This window comes from Scyliorhinus torazame, chromosome 2 (assembly GCF_047496885.1).
Source record: "Scyliorhinus torazame isolate Kashiwa2021f chromosome 2, sScyTor2.1, whole genome shotgun sequence".
Lineage (NCBI taxonomy): Eukaryota > Metazoa > Chordata > Chondrichthyes > Carcharhiniformes > Scyliorhinidae > Scyliorhinus > Scyliorhinus torazame.
In genome coordinates, this window is record NC_092708.1 from 232,069,357 (window position 1) to 232,094,396 (window position 25,040).

The 25,040-nt window shown below is 45.3% G+C and overlaps 1 protein-coding gene across 1 annotated transcript in view; it reads left to right on the top strand.

The window, feature by feature from the left end:
* Positions 1–25,040, top strand: part of ryr3 (ryanodine receptor 3) — a 593,334-nt gene that overhangs the window by 140,922 nt on the left and 427,372 nt on the right. Inside the window, 4 exon segments of the mRNA XM_072484927.1 lie at positions 11,559–11,666; positions 19,083–19,133; positions 21,331–21,345; positions 24,354–24,425. Of these exon segments, the coding sequence (XP_072341028.1) occupies positions 11,559–11,666; positions 19,083–19,133; positions 21,331–21,345; positions 24,354–24,425 (246 nt within the window).

Sequence of the window (25,040 nt, forward strand, 5' to 3'; positions counted from 1 at the left end):
ACGCAAGCCGGGAATTGAACCTGGAAACCTGACTTTGTGAAGCAACAGTGCTAACCACTGTGCTACCGTGCCAATTTAATGGAAGAGGAAAGTTCCCCCCACTTATATATGTTAACAGGATGCAAGCTGGCTTGTGAAGCTGAAATCGACACACAAAGCTTTTCTTTATTGTGAAAGTTTGTTGACTTGTTCAGTGTCCCAGCTATCCCCTATTTATATGTACAATACCCATCACCTGTTTCTCTTATCATTAACCATGTAATTGATAAGAGATTGTCAACACATATCTAGATAACCTAAATAATACAACAATTTTATTTAATTTCTATTCTGTGCTGATCTCAGTTAGGTGTCAGAAATATGTTAATATGAGTGCTGAATTTGGTGCACTTGAGTTCTATAGTGAGAGTTTGGTGACTGAGGGAGTATAAGGCTTCATTTTTATCTAAAGTCTAGTCTTTTATTTAGTTAATTAACTTAAAAGTTGCTGTTTCGTTTAGAAGAAGGTGAATTTTCAATCAGCTTTAAACAAAGCTTCTACTTGTAGGCACTTGCAGCTGGAGCTTGTTAATTAGTTAATTGGATTAGGCCAGTTTTCAGAGGCTAGATTCACAGTATAAAAGTGATCCCCTACATTGAAATGAAAATGAAATGAAAACCGCTTATTGTCACAAATAAGCTTCAAATTAAGTTACTGTGAAAAGCCCCTAGTCACCACATTCCGGTGCCTGTTCGGGGAGGCTGGTACGGGAATTGAACTGTGCTGCTGGCCTGCCTTGGTCTGCTTTCAAAGCCAGCAGTTTAGCCCAGTGTGCTAAACCAGCCCCAGACTTTGTTTGCACTGAGTGCTGAATTTGGTGCATTTGAGTGCTATAGTGAGAGTTTGGTGACTGAGGGAGTGCTGAATTTGGTGCATTTGAGTGCTATAGTGAGAGTTTGGTGACTGAGGGAGTGCTGAATTTGGTGCATTTGAGTGCTATAGTGAGAGTTTGGTGACTGAGGGAGTTAGGTGAGGAGGGAGTAAGGTGCTCCTTCCATTTTGTTTCCTACATTTCCACAAAGAGTGAGAAGAGAGCCAGGAGTTTACAGAGAGTGCAGCTGACTGGGAGCAGAGTCGGAGGGCGGAGATCCAGTTGGTCCACAGGGCAGCTATATTCTCTAAGGTAAGAGGGGATGGAGGCTAGGCCAGTTGCATGCTTCTCCTGTAGTATGTGGGTGGTGAGGGATACCACCGGTGTCCCCGCTGACTATATCTGCGGGAAGTGCACCCAACTCCAGCTCCTCAGAGACCGTGTTAGGGAACTGGAGCTGGATGAACTTCGGATCATCCGGGAGGCAGAGGGGGTGATAGAGAAGAGGTACAGGGAGGTAACCCCACCCAAGGTACAGGACAAGAATAGCTGGGTCAGGGGGAAAAAAACAAACAGGCAGTCAGTGCAGGGACCTCTCGTGGCTGATCCCCTTCAAAACAAGTATACCGTTTTGGATGCTGTTTGGGGGGATGACCTACCGGGGGAAGGCCCTAGCGGCCAGGTCTCTGGCACTGAGTCTGGCTCTGGGGCTCAGAAGAGAAGGGGGCAGAATAGAAAAGCAATAGTAATAGGAGATTCAATGGTTAGGGGAATAGATAGGAGATTCTGTGGTCGCGAGCGAGACTCCCGGAAGGTATGTTGCCTCCCGGGTGCCAGGGCCAGGGATGTCTCGGATCGTGTCTTCAGGATCCTTAAGGGGGAGGGTGAGCAGCCAGAAGTCGTGGTGCACATTGGTACCAACAACGTAGGTAGGAAAAGGGGTGTGGAGGTAATAAACGAGTTTAGGGAGTTAGGCTGGAAGTTAAAAGCCAGGACAGACAGAGTTGTCAGCTCTGGTTTGTTGCCGGTGCCACGTGATAGCGAGGCTAGGAATAGGGAGAGAGTGCAGCTGAACACGTAGCTGCAGGAATGGTGTAGGAGGGAGGGTTTCAGGTATTTGGATAATTGGAGCGCATTCTGGGGAAGGTGGGACCTGTACAAGCAGGACGGGTTGCAGCTGAACCAGAGGGGCACCAATATCCTGGGAGGGAGGTTTCCTAGTACTCTTCGGGAGGGTTTAAACTAATTTGGCAGGGGAATGGGAACCGGATTTGTAGTCCAGCAACTAAGGTAGCCGATATTCAGGACGCCAAAGCGTGTAATGAGGCAGTGGGGAAGGGAACACTGACAAAGGAGAGTACTTGCAGGCACGGAGATGGGTTGAAGTGTGTATACTTCAACGCAAGAAGCATCAGGAATAAGGTGGGTGAACTTAAGGCATGGATCGGTACTTGGGACTACGATGTGGTGGCCATCACGAAAACTTGGATAGAAGAGGGGCAGAAATGGTTGTTGGAGATCCCTGGTTATCGATGTTTCAATAAGATTAGGGAGGGTGGTAAAAGAGGTGAAGGGATGGCATTGTTAATTAGAGATAGTATAGCAGCTGCAGAAAGGCAGTTCGAGGAGTATCAGCCTACTGAGGTAGTATGGGTTGAAGTCAGAAATAGGAAAGGAGCAGTCACCTTGTTAGGAGTTTTCTATAGGCCCCCCAATAGTAGCAGAGATGTGGAGGAACAGATTGGGAAACAGATTTTGGAAAGGTGCAGAAGTCACAGGGTAGTAGTCATGGGTGACTTTAACTTCCCAAACATTGAGTGGAAACTCTTTAGATCAAATAGTTTGGATGGGGTGGTGTTTGTGCAGTGTGTCCAGGAAGCTTTTCTAACACAGTATGTAGATTGGCCGACCAGAGGAGGGGCAATATTGGATTTAGTACTTGGTAATGAACCAGGGCAAGTGATAGATTTGTTAGTGGGGGAGCATTTTGGAGATAGTGACCACAATTCTGTGACTTTCACTTCAGTAATGGAGAGGGATAGGTGCGTGCAACAGGACAAGGTTTACAATTGGGGGAAGGGTAAATACGATGTTGTCAGACAAGAATTGAAGTGCATAAGTTGGGAACATAGGCTGTCAGGGAAGGACACAAGTGAAATGTGGAACTTGTTCAAGGAACAGGTACTACGTGTCCTTGATATGTATGTCCCTGTCAGGCAGGGAAGAGATGGTCGAGTGAGGGAACCATGGTTGACAAGAGAGGTTGAATGTCTTGTTAAGAGGAAAAAGGAGACTTATGTAAGGCTGAGGAAACAAGGTTCAGTCAGGGCGTTGGAGGGATACAAGATAGCCAGGAAGGAACTGAAGAAAGGGATTAGGAGAGCTAAGAGAGGACATGACCAATCTTTGGCGGGTAGGATCAAGGAAAACCCCAAGGCCTTTTACACATATGTGAGAAATATGAGAATGACTAGAGCGAGGGTAGGTCCGATCAAGGACAGTAGCGGGAGATTGTGTATTGAGTCTGAAGAGATAGGAGAGGTCTTGAACGAGTACTTTTCTTCTGTATTTACAAATGAGAGGGGCCATATTGTTGGAGAGGACAGTGTGAAACAGACTGGTAAGCTCGAGGAAATACTTGTTAGGAAGGAAGATGTGTTGGGCATTTTGAAAAACTTGAGGATAGACAAGTCCCCCGGGCCTGACGGGATATATCCAAGGATTCTATGGGAAGCAAGAGATGAAATTGCAGAGCCGTTGGCAATGATCTTTTCGTCCTCACTGTCAACAGGGGTGGTACCAGGGGATTGGAGAGTGGCGAATGTCGTGCCCCTGTTCAAACAAGGGACTAGGGATAACCCTGGGAATTACAGGCCAGTTAGTCTTACTTTGGTGGTAGGCAAAATCATGGAAAGGGTACTGAAGGATAGGATTTCTGAGCATCTGGAAAGACACTGCTTGATTAGGGATGGTCAGCACGGATTTGTGAGGGGGAGTTCTTGCCTTACAAGTCTTATTGAATTCTTTGAGGAGGTAATCAAGGATGTGGATGAAGGATGTGGATGTAGTGTACATGGATTTTAGTAAGGCATTTGATAAGGTTCCCCATGGTAGGCTTCTGCAGAATGTAAGGAGGCATGGGATAATGGGAAATTTGGCCAGCTGGATCACGAACTGGCTAACCGATAGAAGTCAGAGAGTGGTGGTGGATGGCAAATATTCAGCCTGGATCCGAGTTACCAGTGGCGTACCGCAGGGATTAGGGGCGAAATTCTCCTACCCGCCCCGCCACATTTCTGCGCCGACCGGCCGGTGGGAGTCTCCGTAACACCGGCCGGTCAATGGGGTTTCCCATTGTGGGGCAGCCCCACGCCGTCGGGAAACCCCCCGGTGCCGGCAAAACGGAGACTCCTGCCGGTGGAGAATGACGCCCCAGTTCTGGGTCCTCTGCTGTTTGTGATTTTCATTAATGACTTGGATGAGGGAGTTGAAGGGTGGGTCAGTAAATTTGCAGACGATACGAAGATTGGTGGAGTTGTGGATAGTGAGGAGGGCTGTTGTCGGCTGCAAAGAGACATAGATAGGATGCAGAGCTGGGCTGAGAAGTGGCAGATGGAGTTTAACCCTGAAAAGTGTGAGGTTGTCCATTTTGGAAGGACAAATATGAATGCGGAATACAGGGTTAACGGTAGAGTTCTTGGCAATGTGGAGGAGCAGAGAGTTCTTGGGGTCTATGTTCATACATCTTTGAAAGTTGCCACTCAAGTGGATAGAGCTGTGAAGAAGGCCTATGGTGTGCTCGCGTTCATTAACAGAGGGATTGAATTTAAGAGCCGTGAGGTGATGATGCAGCTGTACAAAACTTTGGTAAGGCCACATTTGGAGTACTGTGTACAGTTCTGGTCGCCTCATTTTCGGAAGGATGTGGAAGCTTTAGAAAAGGTGCAAAGGAGATTTACCAGGATGTTGCCTGGAATGGAGAGTAGGTCTTACGAGGAAAGGTTGAAGGTGCTAGGCCTTTTCTCATTAGAACGGAGAAGGATGAGGGGCGACTTGATAGAGGTTTATAAGATGATCAGGGGAATAGATAGAGTAGACAGTCAGAGACTTTTTCCCCCGGTGGAACAAACCATTACAAGGGGACATAAATTTAAGGTGAATGGTGGAGAATATAGGGGGATGTCAGAGCTCGGTCTTTACCCAGAGAGTAGTGGGGGCATGGAATGCACTGCCTGTGGAAGTAGTTGAGTCGGAAACATTAGGGACCTTCAAGCAGCTATTGGATAGGTACATGGATTACGGTAAAATGATATAGTGTAGATTTATTTGTTCTTAAGGGCAGCATGGTAGCATTGTGGATAGCACAATTGCTTCACAGCTCCAGGGTCCCAGGTTCGATTCCGGCTTGGGTCACTGTCTGTGCAGAGTCTGCACATCCTCCCCATGTCTGCGTGGGTTTCCTCCGGGTGCTCCGGTCTCCTCCCACAGTCCAAAGATGTGCAGGTTAGGTGGATTGGCCATGATAAATTGCCCTTAGTGTCCAAAATTGCCTTTAGTGTTGGGTGGAGGTGTTGACTTTGGATAGGGTGCTCTTTCCAAGAGCCGGTGCAGATTCAATGGGCCGAATGGCCTCCTTCTGCACTGTAAATTCAATGATAATCTATGATTAATCTAGGACAAAGGTTTGGCACAACATCGTGGGCCGAAGGGCCTGTTCTGTGCTGTATTTTTCTATGTTCTATGCTGTCTGTGGCTTTGGGTTACCAAGAGGAAAATCAGCCAGTTCTTTCTTCTGAAGGATATACAGCAGATACTACTGGAAATGCATGTGTATTTGAGGATTGGATGGGTTTTGATCACCTAAGAGGGGATGGACATATCTTCTCTATTGTTCATATAATTTTCCTGTGTGGTTCATTATTTCAAGATTTACTTATTTGTTGGAAGCCAACACTACCTTGTTACAACCTCAGTAAAGATCACTAGCTTATTTAAAACAATAATAAATTCAAAATACCAGTTATTTACTCAAAGAATGAAGCCACAAAATTCCATGTTTTAAAACAGAAGAATCTTTACTATACAAGTGTCAAACAAAGCAAACACTAACTATTCTCTTGGGTAACCACCTGTACTCTAAAACCCAGAATCAACATTGGATAAACATGAGTTAACAGGCAAATTGCAGTTAATTATTGTTATGTATTGTAAGTCAATGCATCTCTATGTACTGTGGTGACATCATCAGAGACACTTGGGAGATTTTCCCTCTCTTCCATCTTTGACTGTGAGCAAGAAAACACCTCTGTACATAAAGCCTGACAACTGGTTAAGTAACCAGTGAAGTGTCACCCTTTTCATGCTTTGTTTCAACTGTAAAGAAAAGCAGAACAGCTAAAAATATAACAATGATAAATTACACATTAAATGGCTGGCACAACTAAGACAGACCTCACAAATAGGCTCAGCATCCACTCAGCACATATGTCATCAATTATAGAATTCCGACAGTGCAGCAGGAGTTAGACCGGCCCTTCGAAAGAACACCTGACTGAGGCCCACTTCCCCACCGTCTCCCCCTAACCTAACCTGTACATTAAGAGGCCAATCAAACTAACCTGCACATTTTGGGGCTGTGGGAGGAAACCGGAGCACCTGGAGGTAACCGTGGCAGAAACGGGGAGAAAGTGCAAATTCCACACAGTCACCTGAGGTGGGAATTAAACCCTGGACCCTGGCACTGTGAGGCAGCAGTGCTAACCAGTCTCTGTCACAAAATCCTTCAAACCTCTGTCTTCCCCAAGAAGATTTCCAGCTCCTCTTCTATGATTTAGCCAGCCAACAACTGCACACAACCAATACAAATTCCTGGTCCACATCTGCAAAACCTCCTCAACTCTGCTTACAATGGCCCAGATGGTATAGAATATTATCTTCAAGAAACAGAATAATTGAAGCTACTATTTATTTGCCTATTCTCAGCTTCTGGATCTTGTCACTGTCTTCTTCAGCCTGCCTGTACAAGACCATTGGGGGTGTCTTCTGAGCTCCAATGGCTCTGTGCCATTTTATATGGTATCAAATAGTTTCAGTCTCCCCGGAATTTGTGGTTTCCAACTTCAGTTTCAGTTTTAGTTTTTTTGGAAAAATGTGAGGATCAGTTTCCTTTCTCAGATGCATTTTCAGTTAGGCCTTGTCTGAAAAAACACCAGCTGTGAAACCACGGATTCCATCACTCTCTATAACGGCATATTTCAGAGGCGGGTGGATATCAGTACTGACCAAATGAAAGTAAAGGATGGAGATGGGAACCTGGTTGGAGACTCAGCAAGGGTGAATAAGGCTTTTCAGGATTTTTACAGTAGGCTGTATGGGTTGGAACCCCCAACGGGGCCGGAGGGGATAAGGCACTTCCGAGGGGGCTGAATTTCCCGAAGGTGGACGGGGAGCTGGTAGAAGGGCTGGGGGCCCCGATCGGGATGGAAGAGATAGCGGAGGGTCTGAAGGCCGTGCAGGCGGGTAAAGCCCCGAGCCCGGACGGGTACGCAGTGGAGTTGGAACAAAGAACAAAGAAAAGTACAGCACAGGATCAGGCCCTTCGGCCCTCCAAGCCCGTGCCGACCATGCTGCCTGACTAAACTACAATCTTCTACACTTCCTGGGTCCATATCCCTTTATTCCCATCCTATTCATGTATTTGTCAAGGTGCCCTTTAAATGTCACTATCGTCCCTGCTTCCACCACCTCCTCCTGCAGCGAGTTCCAGGCACCCACTACCATCTGTGTAAAAAAACTTGCCTCGTATGCACCTTAAATCTATGCCCCCTAGTAATTGACCCCTCTACCCTGGGGAAAAGCCTCTGACTATCCACTCTGTCTATGCCCCTCATACTTTTGTAGACCTCTATCAGGTCGCCCCTCAACCTCCGTCGTTTCAATGAGAACAAACCGAGTTTATTCAACTGCTCCTCATAGCTAATGCCCTCCATACCAGGCAGCATCCTGGTAAATCTCTTCTGCACCCTCTCTATAGCCTCCATCCTTCTGGTAGTGTGGCGACCAGAATTGAACACTATACTCCAAGTGTGGCCTAAGTAAGGTTCTATACAGCTGCAACATGACTTGACAATTCTTATACTCAATGCCCCGGCCAATGAAGGCAAGCATGCCGTATGCCTTCTTGACTACCTTCTCCACCTGTGTTGCCCCTTTCAGTGACCTGTGGACCTGTACACCTAGATCTCTCTGACTTTCAATACTCTTGAGGGTTCTACCATTCACTGTATATTCCCTATCTGCATTAGACCTTCCAAAATGCATGACCTCACATTTGTCCGGATTAAACTCCATCTGCCATCTCTCCGCCCAAGTCTCCAAACAATCTAAATCTTGCTGAATTCTGTGACAATCGTCAACACTATTTGCCACTCCACCAACCTAAATCCTGCTGTATCCTCTGACAGTCCTCATCGCTATCTGCAATTCCACCAACCTTAGTGTCATCTGCAAACTTACTAATCAGACCAGTTACATTTTCCTCCAAATCATTTATATATACTACGAACCGCAAAGGTCCCAGCACTGATCCCTGCGGAACACCACTAGTCACAGCCCTCCAATTAGAAAAGCACCCGTCCATTGCTACTCTCTGCCTTCTATGACCTAGCCAGTTCCGTATCCACCTTGCCAGCTCACCCCTGATCCCGTGTGACTTCACCTTTTGTACCAGTCTACCATGAGGGACCTTATCAAAGGCCTTATTGAAGTCCATATTGACAACATCCACTGCCATACCTGCATCAATCATCTTTGTGACCTCTTCGAAAAACTCTTATCAAGTTAGTGAGACACGACCTCCCCTTCACAAAACCATGCTGCCTCTCAATAATACGTCTATAAAAAGTTCTCTGGGATATTGGGGCCGTTGTTGATGAGGACATTCAATGAGGCAAGGGAGAGAGTTGTGCTTCCCCCGACGATGTCACAGGCCACAATTTCGCTGATCCTGAAGCGGGACAAGAACCCGGAGCTGTGTGGGTTCTACAGGCTGATATCCCTATTGAATGTGGATGCCAAACTGCTGGCCAAAATTTTGTCCTCTAGGATTGAGGATTGTGTTCTGGACGTTATTGGGGAGGACCAGATGGGGTTTGTTAAGGGAAGGCAGTCGGTGGCCAATGTAAGAAGGCTATTAAACGTGATCATGATGCCCCCGGAAGGTAGGGAGGTAGAGGTAATGGTCGCAATGGATGCAGAGAAGGCCGTTGATCGAGTAGAATGGGAATATCTGTCGGAGGTAGTGGGACAGTTTGGATTTGGGCGGGGCTTTATTGACTGGGTCAGGTTGCTGTATCAGGCTCATTTGGTACGGATGAAGAGGACAACATCGGACTATTTTAGGCTGCATCGGGGGACTAGACAGGGGTGCCCCCTCTCCCCACTGTTGTTCGCATTAGCCATAGAGCCGCTGGCAATTGCACTGAGAGCCTCAAGGGGCTGGAGGGGGCTGGTCCGGAGGGTGGGTGGGTGGAGCACAGAGTCTCGCTTTACGCAGACCTGCTCCTGTATGTATCGGACCCAGCCGAGGGGATGGACGAAATCATGAGGATTCTGGGGGAATTTGGATGGTTTTCGGGGCATAAACTAAATATGGGGAAAAGCGAGATGTTTGTGGTCCAGGCAAGGGGACAGGAGAGGCGGCTGGGGGAGCTGCCGTTTAGAGTGGTAGGGGGAAGCTTTCGGGATCTAGGCATCCAAGTGGCGCGGGGATGGGAACGGTTACACAAACTTAATCTGGCCCGACTAGAAGACCAAATGAAGGACGATTTTCGGAGGTGGGACGCTCTTCCGTTGTCACTGGCCGGGAGGGTGCAGACGGTGAAGATGACGGTCCTCCCGAGATTCCTGTTTGTGTTCCAGTGACTCCCCATCTTTATTCCGCGGTCCTTTTTTAAACGGGTCAACAAAGTGATCACTGGCTTTGTATGGACGGGCAAGACCCCGTGAATAAGGAGGAGGATGCTTGAGCAGAGCCGGGGAGAGGGCGGGCTGGCGCTACCAAACTTCAGTAACTACTATTGGGCGGCGAATATAGCCACACTCAGGAAGTGGTTGGTGGGGGAGGGTCGGCATGGGAGCGTATGGAGGCGGCTTCATGTAAGGGCACCAGCTTAGGGGCGTTGATAATGGCGCCTCTGCCATTCCCGCCAGCATGGTACTCCACCAGCCCTGTGGTGATGGCAGCCCTGAGAGTCTGGGGGCAATGGAGGAGGCATGTGGGACCAGAGGGAGCATCGGTTTGGTCTCCAATTTGTAATAATCACCGGTTTGCCCTGGGAAGGATGGACGGGGTTTCTGGAGATGGCAGAGAGCAGGGATTGAGAGGATGGGGGATATGTTTATAGAAGGGAGCTTTCCGAGTATGAGGGCGCTGGAGGAGAAATTTCGATTGGTGAAGGGAAACAAATTCAGGTACCAGCAGGTGCGGGACTTCCTATGCAGGCAGGTTTCAACCTTCCCACTCCTACCAGCAAGGGGGATTCAGGACAGGGTAGTTTCCAGAGGGTGGGTGGGAGAAGGGAGGGTCTCTGACATTTACAAGGAACGTATGGGGTCAAAGGAGACGCAGACCGGGGAGCTGAAGCGCAAGTGGGAGGAGGAGCTGGGAGCAGAGATAGAGGATGGTCTATGGGCGGACGCGTTGTGTAGAGTCAATACGTCCACAACATGTGCCTGATACAATTCAAGGTCGTTCACCAGGCTCACATGACAGTGGCCCGGATGAGCAGGTTCTTTGGGTTAGAAGATAGGTGTGCAAAATGTGCGGGATGGCCTGCGAACCATGTCCACATGTTCTGGACATGTCCAAAACTTAGGGGATTCTGGCAGGGGTTTGTAGATTTCATGTCCACGGTGTTAAAAACAAGGGTGGCACCCAGTCCAGAGGTGGTGATTTTCGGGGTGTCGGAAGATCCGGGAATCCAGGAGGACAAAGAGGCAGACATTCTGGCCTTTGCTTCCCTGGTAGCCCAGAGACAGATATTACTAGCATGGAGGGACTCAAAGCCCCCGATGTCGGAGACCTGGCTATCGGACATGGCTATCTTTCTCTGTTTGGAGAAAATCAAGTTCGCCTTGAGAGGGTCACTGTTAGGGTTCGTCCGGAGGTGGTAACCGTTTGTCAACTTCTTTGCGGAAAATTAACCATCAGCAGAAGGGGGAGAGGGGGTTAGTTTAGCTTAGGGTAGGGGTTTAATAAAGGTGGGACATGTAAGGGAGGAAGACAGCTTTTGTACTATGTTTACAGATTCATGTATATTGTTTATTTTGTTGTCGGTGTAAAACCAAAACATTCCTCAATAAAATGTTTATTAAAAAGAAAGAACTGACCAAATGTAACCTTTGCACAGAATACTTAATGGGGAGCACAGGTATGATTTAACGACAGCAAAGTTTCTAAGCTTTTTATCATACATGTACATGCAGCATGTTTCCTCAAACTCAAGTTAGTGTAACTTGGCAAAGGATTAACCAAATAGGCAGACATGAAATTCCCGTTTAACCTGGTTACTTCACCTCTCTTTCCCTTGATCTGCCAGACCTCAATTTATATTAAAATTGTTCTTTACAGGAAAGAAGAAAAATTGTTTGACCACGTGACAGAAAATAACCATATTGACAAGATTCTTGTTTTTGCTTTGTTCACAGTATGTCCCTCCTGATCTCTCCATCTGTGTTTTTGTGTTGGAGCAATCACTATCTGTCAGAGCTTTACAGGAGATGTTAACAAGTACAGGTGAAAAACACAATGAAGGGGTAAGTGTTGAGGCCAGCAGGTATTAAAATATCTCATCATTTCACTACTTTAGTAACCTTATTTATTATGCACTATTTTTCAGCTCTTGTCTTTATGACTAGAATTATTTATGTTAGTTCCTGGTACAGGTGTTGCAATTTTTGTGACTTGATTTGTCTGGAATTAGTATCTCAAATGTATTATGTAGAAAAATAACAAATAGGAGCAAGAGGAGGCCATTCGGCCCTTCGAGCCTGCTCCACCATTCATTATGGTCATGGCTGATCATCCAACTCAATAACCTTATCCCGCTTTCCCCCCCATATCCTTTGATTCCCTTCACCCGAAGTGCTATATCTAACTGCTTCTTGAAAACTTGCAATGTTTTGGCCTCAACTACTTCCTGTGGCAAAGAATTCCACAGGCCAACCACTCTTTGGGTGAAGAAATTTCTCCTCATCTCTGTCCTAAATGGTCTACCCTGTATCCTCAGACTGTGACCCCTGGTCCTGGACACACCCACCATCAGGAACTTCCTTCCTGCATCTACCCTGTCCAGTCCTGATAGAATTTTATAGGTTTCTGTGAGAACCCCCCTCATTCTTCTGAACTCCAGCGAATATAATCCTAACCGATTCAATCTCTCCTCATACGTCATTTGACTACTTTATAGCAAATACTATAGCACTAAAGCACAGAGTGATTTCACCAACAGCAGATATGTTTTGTGCAAGGTTTATACCTTGGTTAAACCACATTTGGATTATAGTGAACAGTTCTGGTCTCCATATTATGGTGAGGACGTTGAGGCACTGGAGAAGATGGGAAATTACATTAACGAGAATATTATCAGAAGTGAGGCGATTATAACTATCCCAAAAGATTGAACAAGTCAGGGATTTTTTCTTTTAAAAAAAAAAAGAAACTGAGAGATAATCTGATTGGGGTTTCAAAATTCTGATCATTTTGTGAGGGTAGAAATAGAGATCTGGGGAGACCGAATTTAAAGAATACAGGGCCAGTACCTCTGTGGAGTAGCAAATACTGTTGGATTGCCACTCCACTCATTTTTATTTACCAAGGTTGGGAGCATATTTCTCACTCCCATCTTCCATCTTGGACCCAGTGAGAAATGTCCAGTGCTGCAGCTCCTTCCAGTGCAGGGCAGCAGCATCAGGAGATGTGAAGCCACCACCCCCGCAACCCACCCCTTTTGATGACACAAGCTGTCGTAAAGCAGCTTAATATCCCAGCCACTTGGACAAGTCAGGGAGAGGTAATCATGTAAGGTAAATGGGTGAAGGTGTTGGGTGGTCGGGGGGTTGGGTGGTGACGTTGGATGGTAGGGGAGGGATTGGTTGGTAGGGTGGGGATTGAGTGCTGGGGGGTGGTTTGGTTGGCTCAGCAGGCGTCAGATGGTCGGAGGCGGTCCGGGTGATCAGGGGTGTTAGGTTAGGTGGTTCAGTGAGGGTGGCGATGAATGGAGGGGTGGGGGAGAGGGGAGGGGGTGCACAGGAGGGTCGGGTGATCAAGAGGGAAATTGGGTGGTCAGAAATGGGTCTGGGGGTGCCGGGGGGTAATTAGGAGATGAGAGGGTAGTTGGGTGATGAGGGACATACTCGGGAGTTGGGGAGATATATTGCAGGGTTGGGGGAGTGGAGGGGTTGGAGTGTCGTAGTCAGGCCATTGGGAGTGTACTTGGGGCATTGCAGGGTTAGTCAAGGTTTGGGTGGTTAGTTGAGGGGCCAAAGGCTAATCATGGGAGTAAGACTCAGAAGGGTAGTCGGGTAGGGTGGAGAGGTTGGGCAGATTTGGCGGAGTCAAGGGGGTTGTCAGGGATAATTGGAAGGTTGATGGCATGTATCAGCGGAATCGGTTGGGTGAGATAGTCAGAGTGTTGAGAGGGTGGTCGAAGAGCAGGAGTGTAATCAGAGGGTGGGACTGGATAGTTTCGGAGGTAAGGAGTAGTCAAGAATGGGTAGGTGGCTCAGGAGGATAGCTTGGGGGGGGGGGGTGAGTGGTCAGCGAGTGTGGGGAGGTTGGTAAGAGGTTTGGGGGGGTTAGTTGGGGTTAGTGGGTGTGGTCATAGGGTCATTATGGGTGGGTGGTCAGGCAGAGTAGTCTGGGGGTGGAGGGGGGCGGTTGGAATCCAGTGGGTCAGGGGGGTGGGTGGGTGGTGAGGGGGAGTAGTCGGGGAGGGGGGTGAGATGGCAGGGGTGGAATCCAGTGGGTGGTCAGGGAGGTGGGCAGGTGGGAGTGGTAGGTGTAGAGCTGGCCAAGAGTTAGAACTGGTTTTAATCCTTCAAACATTTCTAAGTCTCCAATTTAACTTAGAATTTCAGATGGTTCCCGGTGCAGGGTAGTTGTCCATCGGAAGTTGAAATTTCCCAGACCATTGCCATGTAGTCCTTGTGCGGGGACCTTTGGGGAGTTCGTTGGCGCATCTTCTGGAGCACACCTGGGCTATGACCCCCCGCTCCCTGTGTCCCTCCCTGCAAATTGGAAGTTCTGGGCCATAAAAATAATAATCACCAATAAATCCAAAAGGAAATTCCGGGGAACGCCTTGACTCAGATCTTGATAAGAATGTGGAATTTCCTAAACCATGGATTAGTAAAGGTAAAGAGCATTTAAGGGGAAACTAGATCAGTTTCATGGAGGTGATTGGAATAGAAATTAAGTCAATAATGTTGGATTAAGTAAAGTGGAAGGAGACTTCCGGACAGCATAAACACTGACATGAAGTTGTTGGGCACCTGACATGTTACTGTGCTCTAAATGCTATGTCATTGTAAATTGACTCATTTGTCTATAAATAGCTATTGTGCCAGAGTCAAGAGAATTAGATACCTGTTATCACTTCTAATTTTTTCTCTTTTTTAAATTCACCTTAATTTTTTTCTTCAAGGATTATATATAATGATTGTTGTTTTAATTATGCGGGCATTTGACATTTCTGCTTATTCAGAATTGTTAAAATTAACATGACTCAAATATGTTCTGTGTAATACATGTAATTGGTGTTTATTATTATATAAGATATTGCCAGCACTCAGAGTAACGGTGGGATTCTCCGGACCCCAGCCGCATGTTTCCTTGGTGACGTGCTGTTCACTGGCGGCGGGATTCACTCTTCCCGCCGCTTATCAATAGGATTGAAGCCACCCCACGCCTCCAGGAAACCCGCGGGCGGGAGTGCGCTTCCAGCAGGGAAAGATAATCCCTACGGCCGGAGATTCTGGCCTAGGTATGCATTCACATATAAATGTGATTTGGAAAATAATCAAGCCATTAGGTTTACATCCAGTTTATTAAATCCTTCACGGAATATGCTAATCTGGAACGCGACTTAAATATTCCATCGTTAAGAGGTTATTAATTGTGCTCTTTGTCAGCAACACAACCAAACTAGGATTGCACTCCAGGGGCGAAATTCTCCCCCAACGGCGGGATGCCCGCCGACTGGCGCCAAAGCCGGCGCAAATCAGACGGGCATCGCGCCGGCAAAAAGGTGCGGAAGTCTCCGCATCTTTGGCGGCCTAGCCCCAACATTGAGGGGCTAGGCCGACGCCGGAGGGATTTCCGCCCCGCCAGCTGGCGGAAATGGCGTTTGTTGCCCCGCCAGCTGGCGCGGAAATGCGGCGCATGCGCGGGAGCGTCAGCGGCCGCTGTCAGTTTCCCAGCGCATGCGCGGGAGCGTCAGCGGCCGCCAAAAGTTTCCCGCGCATGCGCAGTGGGGAGAGTCTCTTCCGCCTCCGCCATGGTGGAGGCCGTAGCGGAGGCGGAAGGGAAAGAGTGCCCCCACGGCACAGGCCCGCCCGCGGATCGGTGGGCCCCGATCGCGGGCCAGGCCACCGTGGGGGCACCTCCCGGGGTCAGATCGCCCCGCCCCCCCCCCCAGGACCCCAGAGCCCGCCCACGCCGCCTGGTCCCGCCGGTAAATACCAGGTTTGATTTACGTCGGCGGGACAGGCAATTCCTGGGCGGGACTTCGGCCCATCCGGGCCGGAGAATCCAGCGGGGGGTCCCGCCAACCGGTGCGGCTGGATTCCCGCCCCCGCCCAATCTCCGGGAGCGGAGACTTCGGCGGGGGCGGGATTCACGGCGGCCAACGGCCATTCTCCGACCCGGCGGGGGGTCGGAGAATGACGCCCCAGATTCCTACAACCAGTAGTTTCTTTTGTATTCATCCCTTTGCAGCAACTCTGCAATGTTGAAACATAAAGATATCTGGGAGAAATGTGAGAGATGTGCAAATATAGCATTGTAATTGATCCTCTCTCTACTATTCTTTTGTTCGAACATGCAAGCCAATAGAGTTCACCAAATGGGTATGTGCATTCATCTGCTTTTCTCTCCACCCCTGCATGCATGTGGTCAGAAGGGTGGGAGTGGATTTATAAGAAAATAATCACTAAGATTCCTCTTGCACTTGTGTGTATCTGTTTTTAAATTTGCTTTTCAATGATAAGAATATAAATAGTTTATTTGGTTGATTCCACACTTTAAAAAAGTGTCTTTTGCTGGTTTGCATTTGAGCTGTTTACTGATTAAGCAGTCTTTAATTTCTATCAAATATATTGCATTAAAAATTAGTGAATTCAGCAAGCACATCAGATCAAATCATACAGGGCAATAATGAAATTACTGCAGTTTATTAACATAACTTGAAGTGCATTTACTATTATTTTTGACAATCAATGTCCCAAATTCAGTGGATGAGTTACTTTTTGGCTTTGTTTAACCCATTGGCAATGCAGATTGTCGCTTTTCATGATCCCCAGGATGCTATATTCAATTGATCCCTTATCATTGAAGTTTTAAGGGCTGTGAGGGAATGACCAAGCTTATCAAATAATAATCTGGAGTTCATTATAGGAAAATCTCATTAGTGCATGTTATTTATATGTTCACATATACATTTAATGATGAGCGGAATCTTACCAAAAAATGGGAAAAGTGTCGGTACCAGCGAGAAAAAAGGAGTAGGCGGATTTCTCACGGAATCGTACACCTTTTAGAAAGCAAAACTGAGTGGGTGTGATTAACACTGTCAACGTAGCGAGGCGGGGACTCTTAGAATTGGGCTTCAAACAGATTGGGGCGCTATCTTTAAAGGGTGCCCGAACAGCACTGCAGCCATATCTTGGAGGTCATGGGGCTCTCCCCACCCCCAACAGTCATTGCAGGAAAATCTCTGCCCCTAAATATCCTCTTTCCCCTCTTCCCCACCCACCTCACACATATGCACCCCTCCCTCCCCAAGGGGCTTCTATCAGGTTCCTGCCCTGGCATTGCCCCCGGCACAACAGTGCCAAACTCGCAGAGACTGCCCGGTCATGTCCCTCTACCCCACCACCCCTCCCAAGAGCTATACTTCTGCACCCCTAGAGGGATCCCTCTGACTGCCTCATGCTTGGACAGACTTGGTGTAAATGAAGCTGCTGTTATGTCATGCTGCCAGCAGGTGAATATTCCGTGAGATTCCAAAAGACAATTTAAAAAAATTTTTTTTTACGGGATATGGGCGTCTCTGGTTAGGCCAGCATTTATTGCCCATCCCTAGTTGCCCTTCAGAAGGTGGTGGTGAGTTGCCTTCTTGAACCACTGCAGTCCTTCAGGTGTAGGTACACCCACTATGCTGTAAGGGAGGAAGTTCCAGGATGTTGCCCCAGCGACAGTGAAGGGACGGCGATATATTTCCAAGTCAGGATGGTGAGTGACTTGGAGGGGAACCTCCAGGTGGTGGGGTTCCCAGTAATCTGCTGCTCTTGACCTTCTAGGTGGTAGTGGTCTTGGTTTGGAAGTTGCTGTCCAAGGAACCTTGATGGAGGAATCACGTTTTCAATTCTCTCCTGATTTTGAGCCCACGCCGATTTTCTCACGGATGAAGAGTGAGGGCTCATAATCACCCCCAGCGAAAAAGTGAATGTTACAGTCCTTTTTGGAAAATGCAATAATGTTATCCATTGCAGCATCAGGGCACATCACACATTACAAGGCAGTGTGATATGGTAGCCTCCGCGGGCTGGATTTCTCATTCAGATGGATTTCCAACTTCTGTTGTCAGGTCTCACCTGATGAAGGAGCTGTGCTCCGAAAGCTAGTGATTCCAAATAAACCTGTTGGACTGTAACCTGGTGTTGTAAGACCTCTTACTGTGCCCACCCCAGTCCAATGCCGGCATCTCCACATCACAACTTCTATTGGACTGCTGTTGGGATGGATGAAATAGAGCTGCTTTGACCCCAGTGTGATCCCAAAGTGACTTCCTGCCTCGGGCACAATTCAAGTCGGAGAAGTCCCAGTAAAGGCTTTCAACCTATTTTGTTTTAAATCCCCACTGTATCACCTGCCCTGTAAGGGGTATACAGTGATTCCACCTGTTCTGCTTCATGCTGATAGGTTTTGAAGAGAATCCTCAAACAAGCATTAAGCCCTTGATGAGTATATGCAAGAGGCCTAATGTGTATTTCAAGTAGCTTTCAAGAGTATGGTGTCGGCTGACGCAGCCTTCCAAAAGAACGATGGATGGGAAATTGTAACATAAGCCACCTTAAATCTATCTCGTATCTCTCCTACGTGAGAGTGACAAAGGATTGGTGGGTGCATGCCATCTTTGTCAACCATCTTGACCAGAAACCATACCCGCGATACGAAGACAAAAAGAAGGTTGGAAGCTGTATATAAAAATGGATGACCCCCTTTTTTTCCCCAACTCTCCAAGTTTAAGTATATTTATTTATTGGGGAGGATGGTGTAGGTCTGCAGAAACAGTGGAAAAGACGAGAAAATGATGCAAAGGGCAGGAGAAAAAGCAATGAGTTGGAATGACAAATACAAAGAGCTTCTAGGCAAGATCTAGACAAAGAAGAGATTCCCATTTTTCTAAAAGGAAAATCATGACACAGGACAATCATATTGAACAATCTGGTGCACACCAAGTTAAAGATTTGTGTCTTTTAATTGATTGAGGAGTATAAATCAGGAGATTTTGAAATATGTTTTGTGCAATGTTTTATAGCATTTGTTGAGGGTCTTCTATTGAATTTTAGAATTTTTAATTTAGCAAATTATGGTATCTATTTCTGACCCATTATCTTTATGTAATAATTCTCTTGCAAGAATATATATAAACATATCCCTTGTTAAGTTTAGTGCAGGCATTTACCATTCACAATTTAATAACCAAGCATTCCCATGTGTTAGTTTAGGTACCTTAACCACATTTTACATTAGAAACATAACAGTAAAATGCTCCTCACAATTTATTGAACGACATCATCATTTTATAGAACTGGATGCATTAACATTGGAAGGATCAATTACATAACATTCAACATCAACTGTATGCTGTTGAGGTAATAACATTCCTGGTTTCGACCAGAAGAACTCAGCTAAAATATTTTTAATAGTTTTGTTTTTATTGTATTAAGGGCTCTGTCAAAAGAAGTTCCAACAGTGCCAAGAAGAAAAAATCTCTGAGGGTAACTATCGTTGCTCTGATATTTCTATGAAGAGGAAATATACACGTGGTTAGCCATTAAGTGTTGGTAGCTACAAATAAGAAGTAACTTAAGCGGGATGGGGGGGGGGGAATTCTCCGGTCCCCCAGCCGCATGCTTCTTGGCCATGCACCATTCACCGGTAGCGGGATTCTAACCGCCCACCGTTTGTCAATGAGATTTCCCATTGGAACTACCCCACACCGCCGCGAAACCTGCTGGCAGGGGTATGCTACTAGTGGGAAAAGTGAACCCTGATGACCGGAGAATTTCAACCGTGATTTTTATTGTGTGTGTGTGTGCATTCATTTAACAATTAATAGGAAATAAATTAACTATAATTGACTGAAGAGTTCCAGTGAGTTCCAGGGGATTGTGTGGTTTTGCACAAGAACCTTCACTGAGTAAATAATTTGTGACTGACTAATGGATGAACCAAACAGTTCTGTGCACCAAGCTCTATTAATGATGGAAAGGTTTGTGAAGACTATTACATCTCACAGAAAGCAAAGGAGAGGGTAGGAACAGATTAAAACAGTGAGAAGCTATAAGTATTAACATTTAACATTCTCGATGCTTAAGGTTACAGTGGTTGTCTCATTATTTTTCAAAATGCATTTCATTACACACAGGTTTGTTTCAAAGAATCATTTCATTACCAGTACCAATAATAATACCACTTACGGAAAGAGGAAGGAATCAGTGTTTCTTTCATTCTTCATCACATCCTCAAGACATCTCAGTCACTAACATCCGATGAATTATCATTTGAATTGTCATCACTATTGCTTCGTAAGCAAGGAAGACAGGCAATCTACGCACGATCAACTACATGACCAGATTACCTGTGATGATGAGTGGGGAGGTTGATCAGAACTCCCTGCTATTGTTCAAATAGAGCACTGGGATTTGTTACATTAACAAAGATAGACAGGCAGTACTCAATTCAAATTTCTACCTCAAATGTAGTCAACATACACTGTTCCCTTATGAAAAATGTTTTGCACAAATATAAGATTTTATAATAGTCACCATGGACGAGAATCGCCAGGGACTGTCGTGAATCCCGCTCACGCCGGTTGCCGAATTCTCCGGCACCGGATATTCGGCGGGGGCAGGAATCTAACTTCATACAAAGTTAGAACCATCTATATCATACAATGCATTAAACCTTGACCCTGTAATTCCATGGCCGGCTTCTCCTTGGCTCACAGTGGTAGAGCCGCCGATAAAACGGTGCAAATGGTTAAAAATGCACAGTTTCTCTGGGGGTATCGCTGTTATCCTTCCCAAATTACAGCAGGAAACCTGGACAACTCCTTTGGAATTCAGCGCTCTGATATCCGTGCTCTGTTCCTCTCCTAAGAAAATAACTTACATTCTGTTATATTCCATTTGGAACAAAAACTGCCTATGTAAACTTATCATGCTGTCATTACACGTTCCCACCAGTCCTCTAGCTTTAGTGTCTGAATGTTGTGCTGCCCAACTCTACAATTTGCATTAAAGAGCAATTTGTGCACTCCAACCAACCCTGCTTCCATGCATATTTACCATAAGCGTTGCTACTTGTGCACCAATAATATCAAATTACTGTACACGAAGAATAGTTGAATGTACCACTTTTAAAAGGTGACTAAATTACATCTTTGTTTTGTGGTCTTGAATCTCATGTGCAAAACTAGAGGAAACCGGCTTGCCTTGAGACAATTGCTTCAGATCTTTTTTCCTCAATTCTCACAGAAGTATTAGAAGATCAAAAGTAGAATTAATATGTTCCCACAAGGATTTTCTATGTTTCCTCACTGAGTCTCAATATCATTTCACTTTAAGCTTAAATTCCTGCTTCCAGAAAGCTGATTATGTGTGTGGCGTAAGGTGTGGAATTGGGTTGACTCAAAATATAAGTGGCTTTTTTGATTTTTAAAGGATATAATCCAAAATCAAATTTATATCATACATTTCACTGTAACTTTATGCTTACATAAGCTAATTTCTTTGAAGATTATATGTAGTTTATATGTAGTTCAACATGAAAATCTTTACTCAATGGTTGAGTGAAATGGATGATCAGTTTGAAACAACAACTAATATTTTGCACTGTCAACTTGATGTAAAGTGCAAAATCACATCTTAATGTTAATCCATTTTATTTGCTTTCATCTTTCCTGCTTTCTAGAAGTTTATGATAAAGGTAAGTCAATCTGTCATTTTCAACTCATGGTCCATTGGAAAACAATACCAGTTTTTTGACAGCTCCATCCAGAATTGTAGAAGTAATCTGCCCAAAAAGCCACTAAAGTCCGGATAACAAGAGTAGGTTGTGACTAATGAATGTAAAATTATAGTTCAAATCACATCTTACTCTGTTTGAAGAATGTGCTATTGATAGTTTGATGACAATTATCATTTCTGCAGATTGTAATCAGAAAACCAAAAATAAAAATTTCATTTCATACCGAGAGTAGCATACGATAAGTCTCTTTTGATACTTTGTTCTACGAAGTAGGACAAAGGATTTGTAAATAGAAATTTAACTGTCCTGGAGATGAAGAACAGAATATCAGAAACAAATAGAAAACAAAGAGGGAATTTCATGAGTTTGATCTCCTTATCTAAGGAAAGATATACTGACACAGAAGGCAGTCCAGAGGAGGTTCACTAGGTTGATCCCAGCTATGGAGGGATTTTTTTTAATGAAGAGAGGTTGAGTAGGTTGGGCCTGTACTCATGAGAGTTTTGAATAATGAGAGGCCACCTGATTGAGACATATAGGATTTTCAAGGGGCTTGGCGGGATAGATACCAAGAGCTTTTTTCTCCTTGTGGGAGAATCTAGGACCAGAGGGGGTTGCCCAATTAAGACCGAGATGAGGGGGACATTTCTTCCCCCAGAGGGCAGTGTATCTGTGGAATTCTTTGCCACAGAGAGCTGTAGTGGCTGGGTCGTTAAGTATGTTCAAGGCTGAGACAGAGAGATTTTTAACCAGTAAGGGAATCGAGGGTTATGGGGATAAGCTGGGAAAGTGGAGTTGAGGATTATCACGTAAATGATCTCACTGAATGGTGGAGCAGACTTGATGGGCCGAATGGCCTACTTCTGCACCTTACATATTATGGTCTTAAGAAAGGACGGAGCCTTAGCACCAACAGGAAACTGGCGCAAGATTTGTAAAGCCAATCAGGCAACTGAAAGTCATAGCAGTTCTTCCACAGGATCAGGATGCTGGAACCAAGAGGTCCCACCAAACAAGAGGTGCTAACCAATCAGAGGTTGGTCACTGTTTTGTTCAGCAGCATCACTAGGAGGTGGTGGCTGCTGCTGGAACTCACAGATTTGCATGCTGTGCGCCCGGGGTTGGAAGATCATTCGTAGGCCTTCCAAAAGCGGACTTAATCTGGGTGGGAGTGGAAGGCAATGGGAACTCACCACCATTCTGTCTGATAAAATGTCCAACCCACGTCCAAACGTGTCACGGGGAGATTATAAAATACGGCCCCACCATTAAATTTAAATTTAGTTTGGATTTTCGTTTGAAATCTAAAGGTAAATGATCATTAGCAGTGATATATTTCTTAGCCTTTTTGTAATTTTGTTACTGGAAATGTTTGTACTTTTCGCATCACAGTGCCTGCTACGTTTCATTTCATTAATCCCTCGGTTTGCAATGCTATCTTTACTGACGCATTGTACTAGATAAATAAAATTATCTATCTAATGAGAATTGGAAAAGGTACAATGCAAGGGGACTAGTGGGAGAACATTAGACCTGTGATTAAGAAGGAGCGATTGAACATATCCTACACAATGGGGGACAAAGAGGGAGATGTGAGGCAGAGAAGGAAAAGTGTAGTATTTAGATATCTCTTCCCAGAGCTTCCACGTTCACCGGGGAAGAGAAGGGTAGAGCTGGAAGAAGGCTTTAGTCCCGATATCAAAGAAATGGGTAAGGCACCATTGATCAGTGCTGGGCTGTGTGAACATAATGTGAGCACACAGGTGACAGGATTATCAGTGAATAAGCAGAGAGAATCAAGACAAATATACAGATGACAATGGGAATTGTATGGATAGATAGCAAAGTCAGAATTTGAAGCCAGTGAGATGGAGACAGAAAAAAAATAGTGGTTGCAAAGCAGGGGAGACGCTGGTGTAGTGCTAATGTTACTAAAACAGTAGCCCCAGGCTATAAGGATGCATCAACAAATATATCAAATGGCACTTTGGAGCTGGTTAAACGTTAATTGGGGTCTACTCAATTATTCCTCAGATGTCAGTGCAGCAGGAGCCTCATCTCCTCCCAGAACCAGCAGCATTAAAATTGCAAATCTGCTGCAGTTGAGCAGGAAAATGAGACACCCCAATTTTTTTACTGCTCTGTATGCCCAACTCCTTTTCTTAGTGATCAGGGAGAGTTAAAGCAATTACCACTGAGAAAAATTGCATCCTCGATCCTTCCCTGCCAAATTTCTATGACCTTCCACATCTAACAGTGTATCCTCAGATTGAGAAGTGATAGCAACATAGGTAAAGGAATTTATAGAAACTAAATGGTTTCCACAGAATAATGGACAGAATATTCAATGCTGATTCCCCAAGGCATTCACAGAAATCCTAGCATCCTATTCATTAAGAATTTACGAACAACCACTATAAATTACTGCTCCTGTGCTACTCCCAGATGACACAAACACTGATCTTGTTAGTTAAATTACTATCTAATACTGAAAAATTATTGACCTTTGTGCAACCCCACATTTGGAATAATTATAGAAATTCTTAGCTGAAAAGCAATTTGGCGTTTAGCTCATCCAACTTGATTAGTGATAGCTTAATTTCAACTTAGAGAACTGGTATTTTTCTCTGGACTATTAGCTGGAAATTAACAACTGTGCGCCTTCATGGTTTGTAATTTTAACATTTTAACTCCCATCTTTGTTGTTTTATTCTACTGCAGCACTATCCAGTTCCTGGTTGTAATAACTCTATCTAATTTGTTATAGTAGTTTAATAAGTTCCATTTAATACCACTGGTTGAAGCCGATTCCCCACCATACTTGAATTGGATATTCCTAATGACTTGTCACTGCAGCTAATGTTTTTGCAGAATGCAGGAGAGTTTTAGAGCACAAGATGTTGTCACCCTATGGCTTAAGTCACTGGCCAATTGGTTGGAAAGTAATATTCTCTTTTTATTTATAGGCTCAGGGAGGTGGCCACAGAACCCTTCTTTATGGTCATGCTATTCTCCTCCGACATGCTTACAGTGGAATGGTACGTATGGGGACATGAACGAGGTTCATTGAAATATTGCCATTAAAATAGGTCAACAAAGGAGTCACTATTACAGTATGTTCTATAATACCGACAGGAAGAACTTAGCTGCTTTTCCCTTGCTCACCTGATCCCAGTAGAAAATGTTCTTAGCCGTCTTATGGTTTTGAAAACTTACACTTGCATAATGCAAATAAAGCAAAATATCCCAAAATAATTGACAGAAGGAGGTAGCTGAGTCCCAAGCGGTAATTGGGAGAGATTTGGACTAAGTGACCAAATGCATGGTTGCAGAGGATATATGCAGAAGGAAGAGTAATCCAGAGCAAAGGAGTATGATTCCTAAAAAGGCTTACTACCAATGATAGAACAGAGGGAAACACACAGAAGTCCAGTTGCCAAAATATGTAGAACCTGAGCTGAGACATTGAGGTGGAATACACAGATTGAGTGAAAAAAGACCTTGTTTAATATGATCATGGATTATAAGATTAATGTACCATGGATGGGTGACAGCTGAAGCTAGAATAAACTGCAATATATACCTTTGTAGTATATATAAATACTATATATAAATGATTTGGAGGAAAATGTAACTGGTCTGATTAGTAAGTT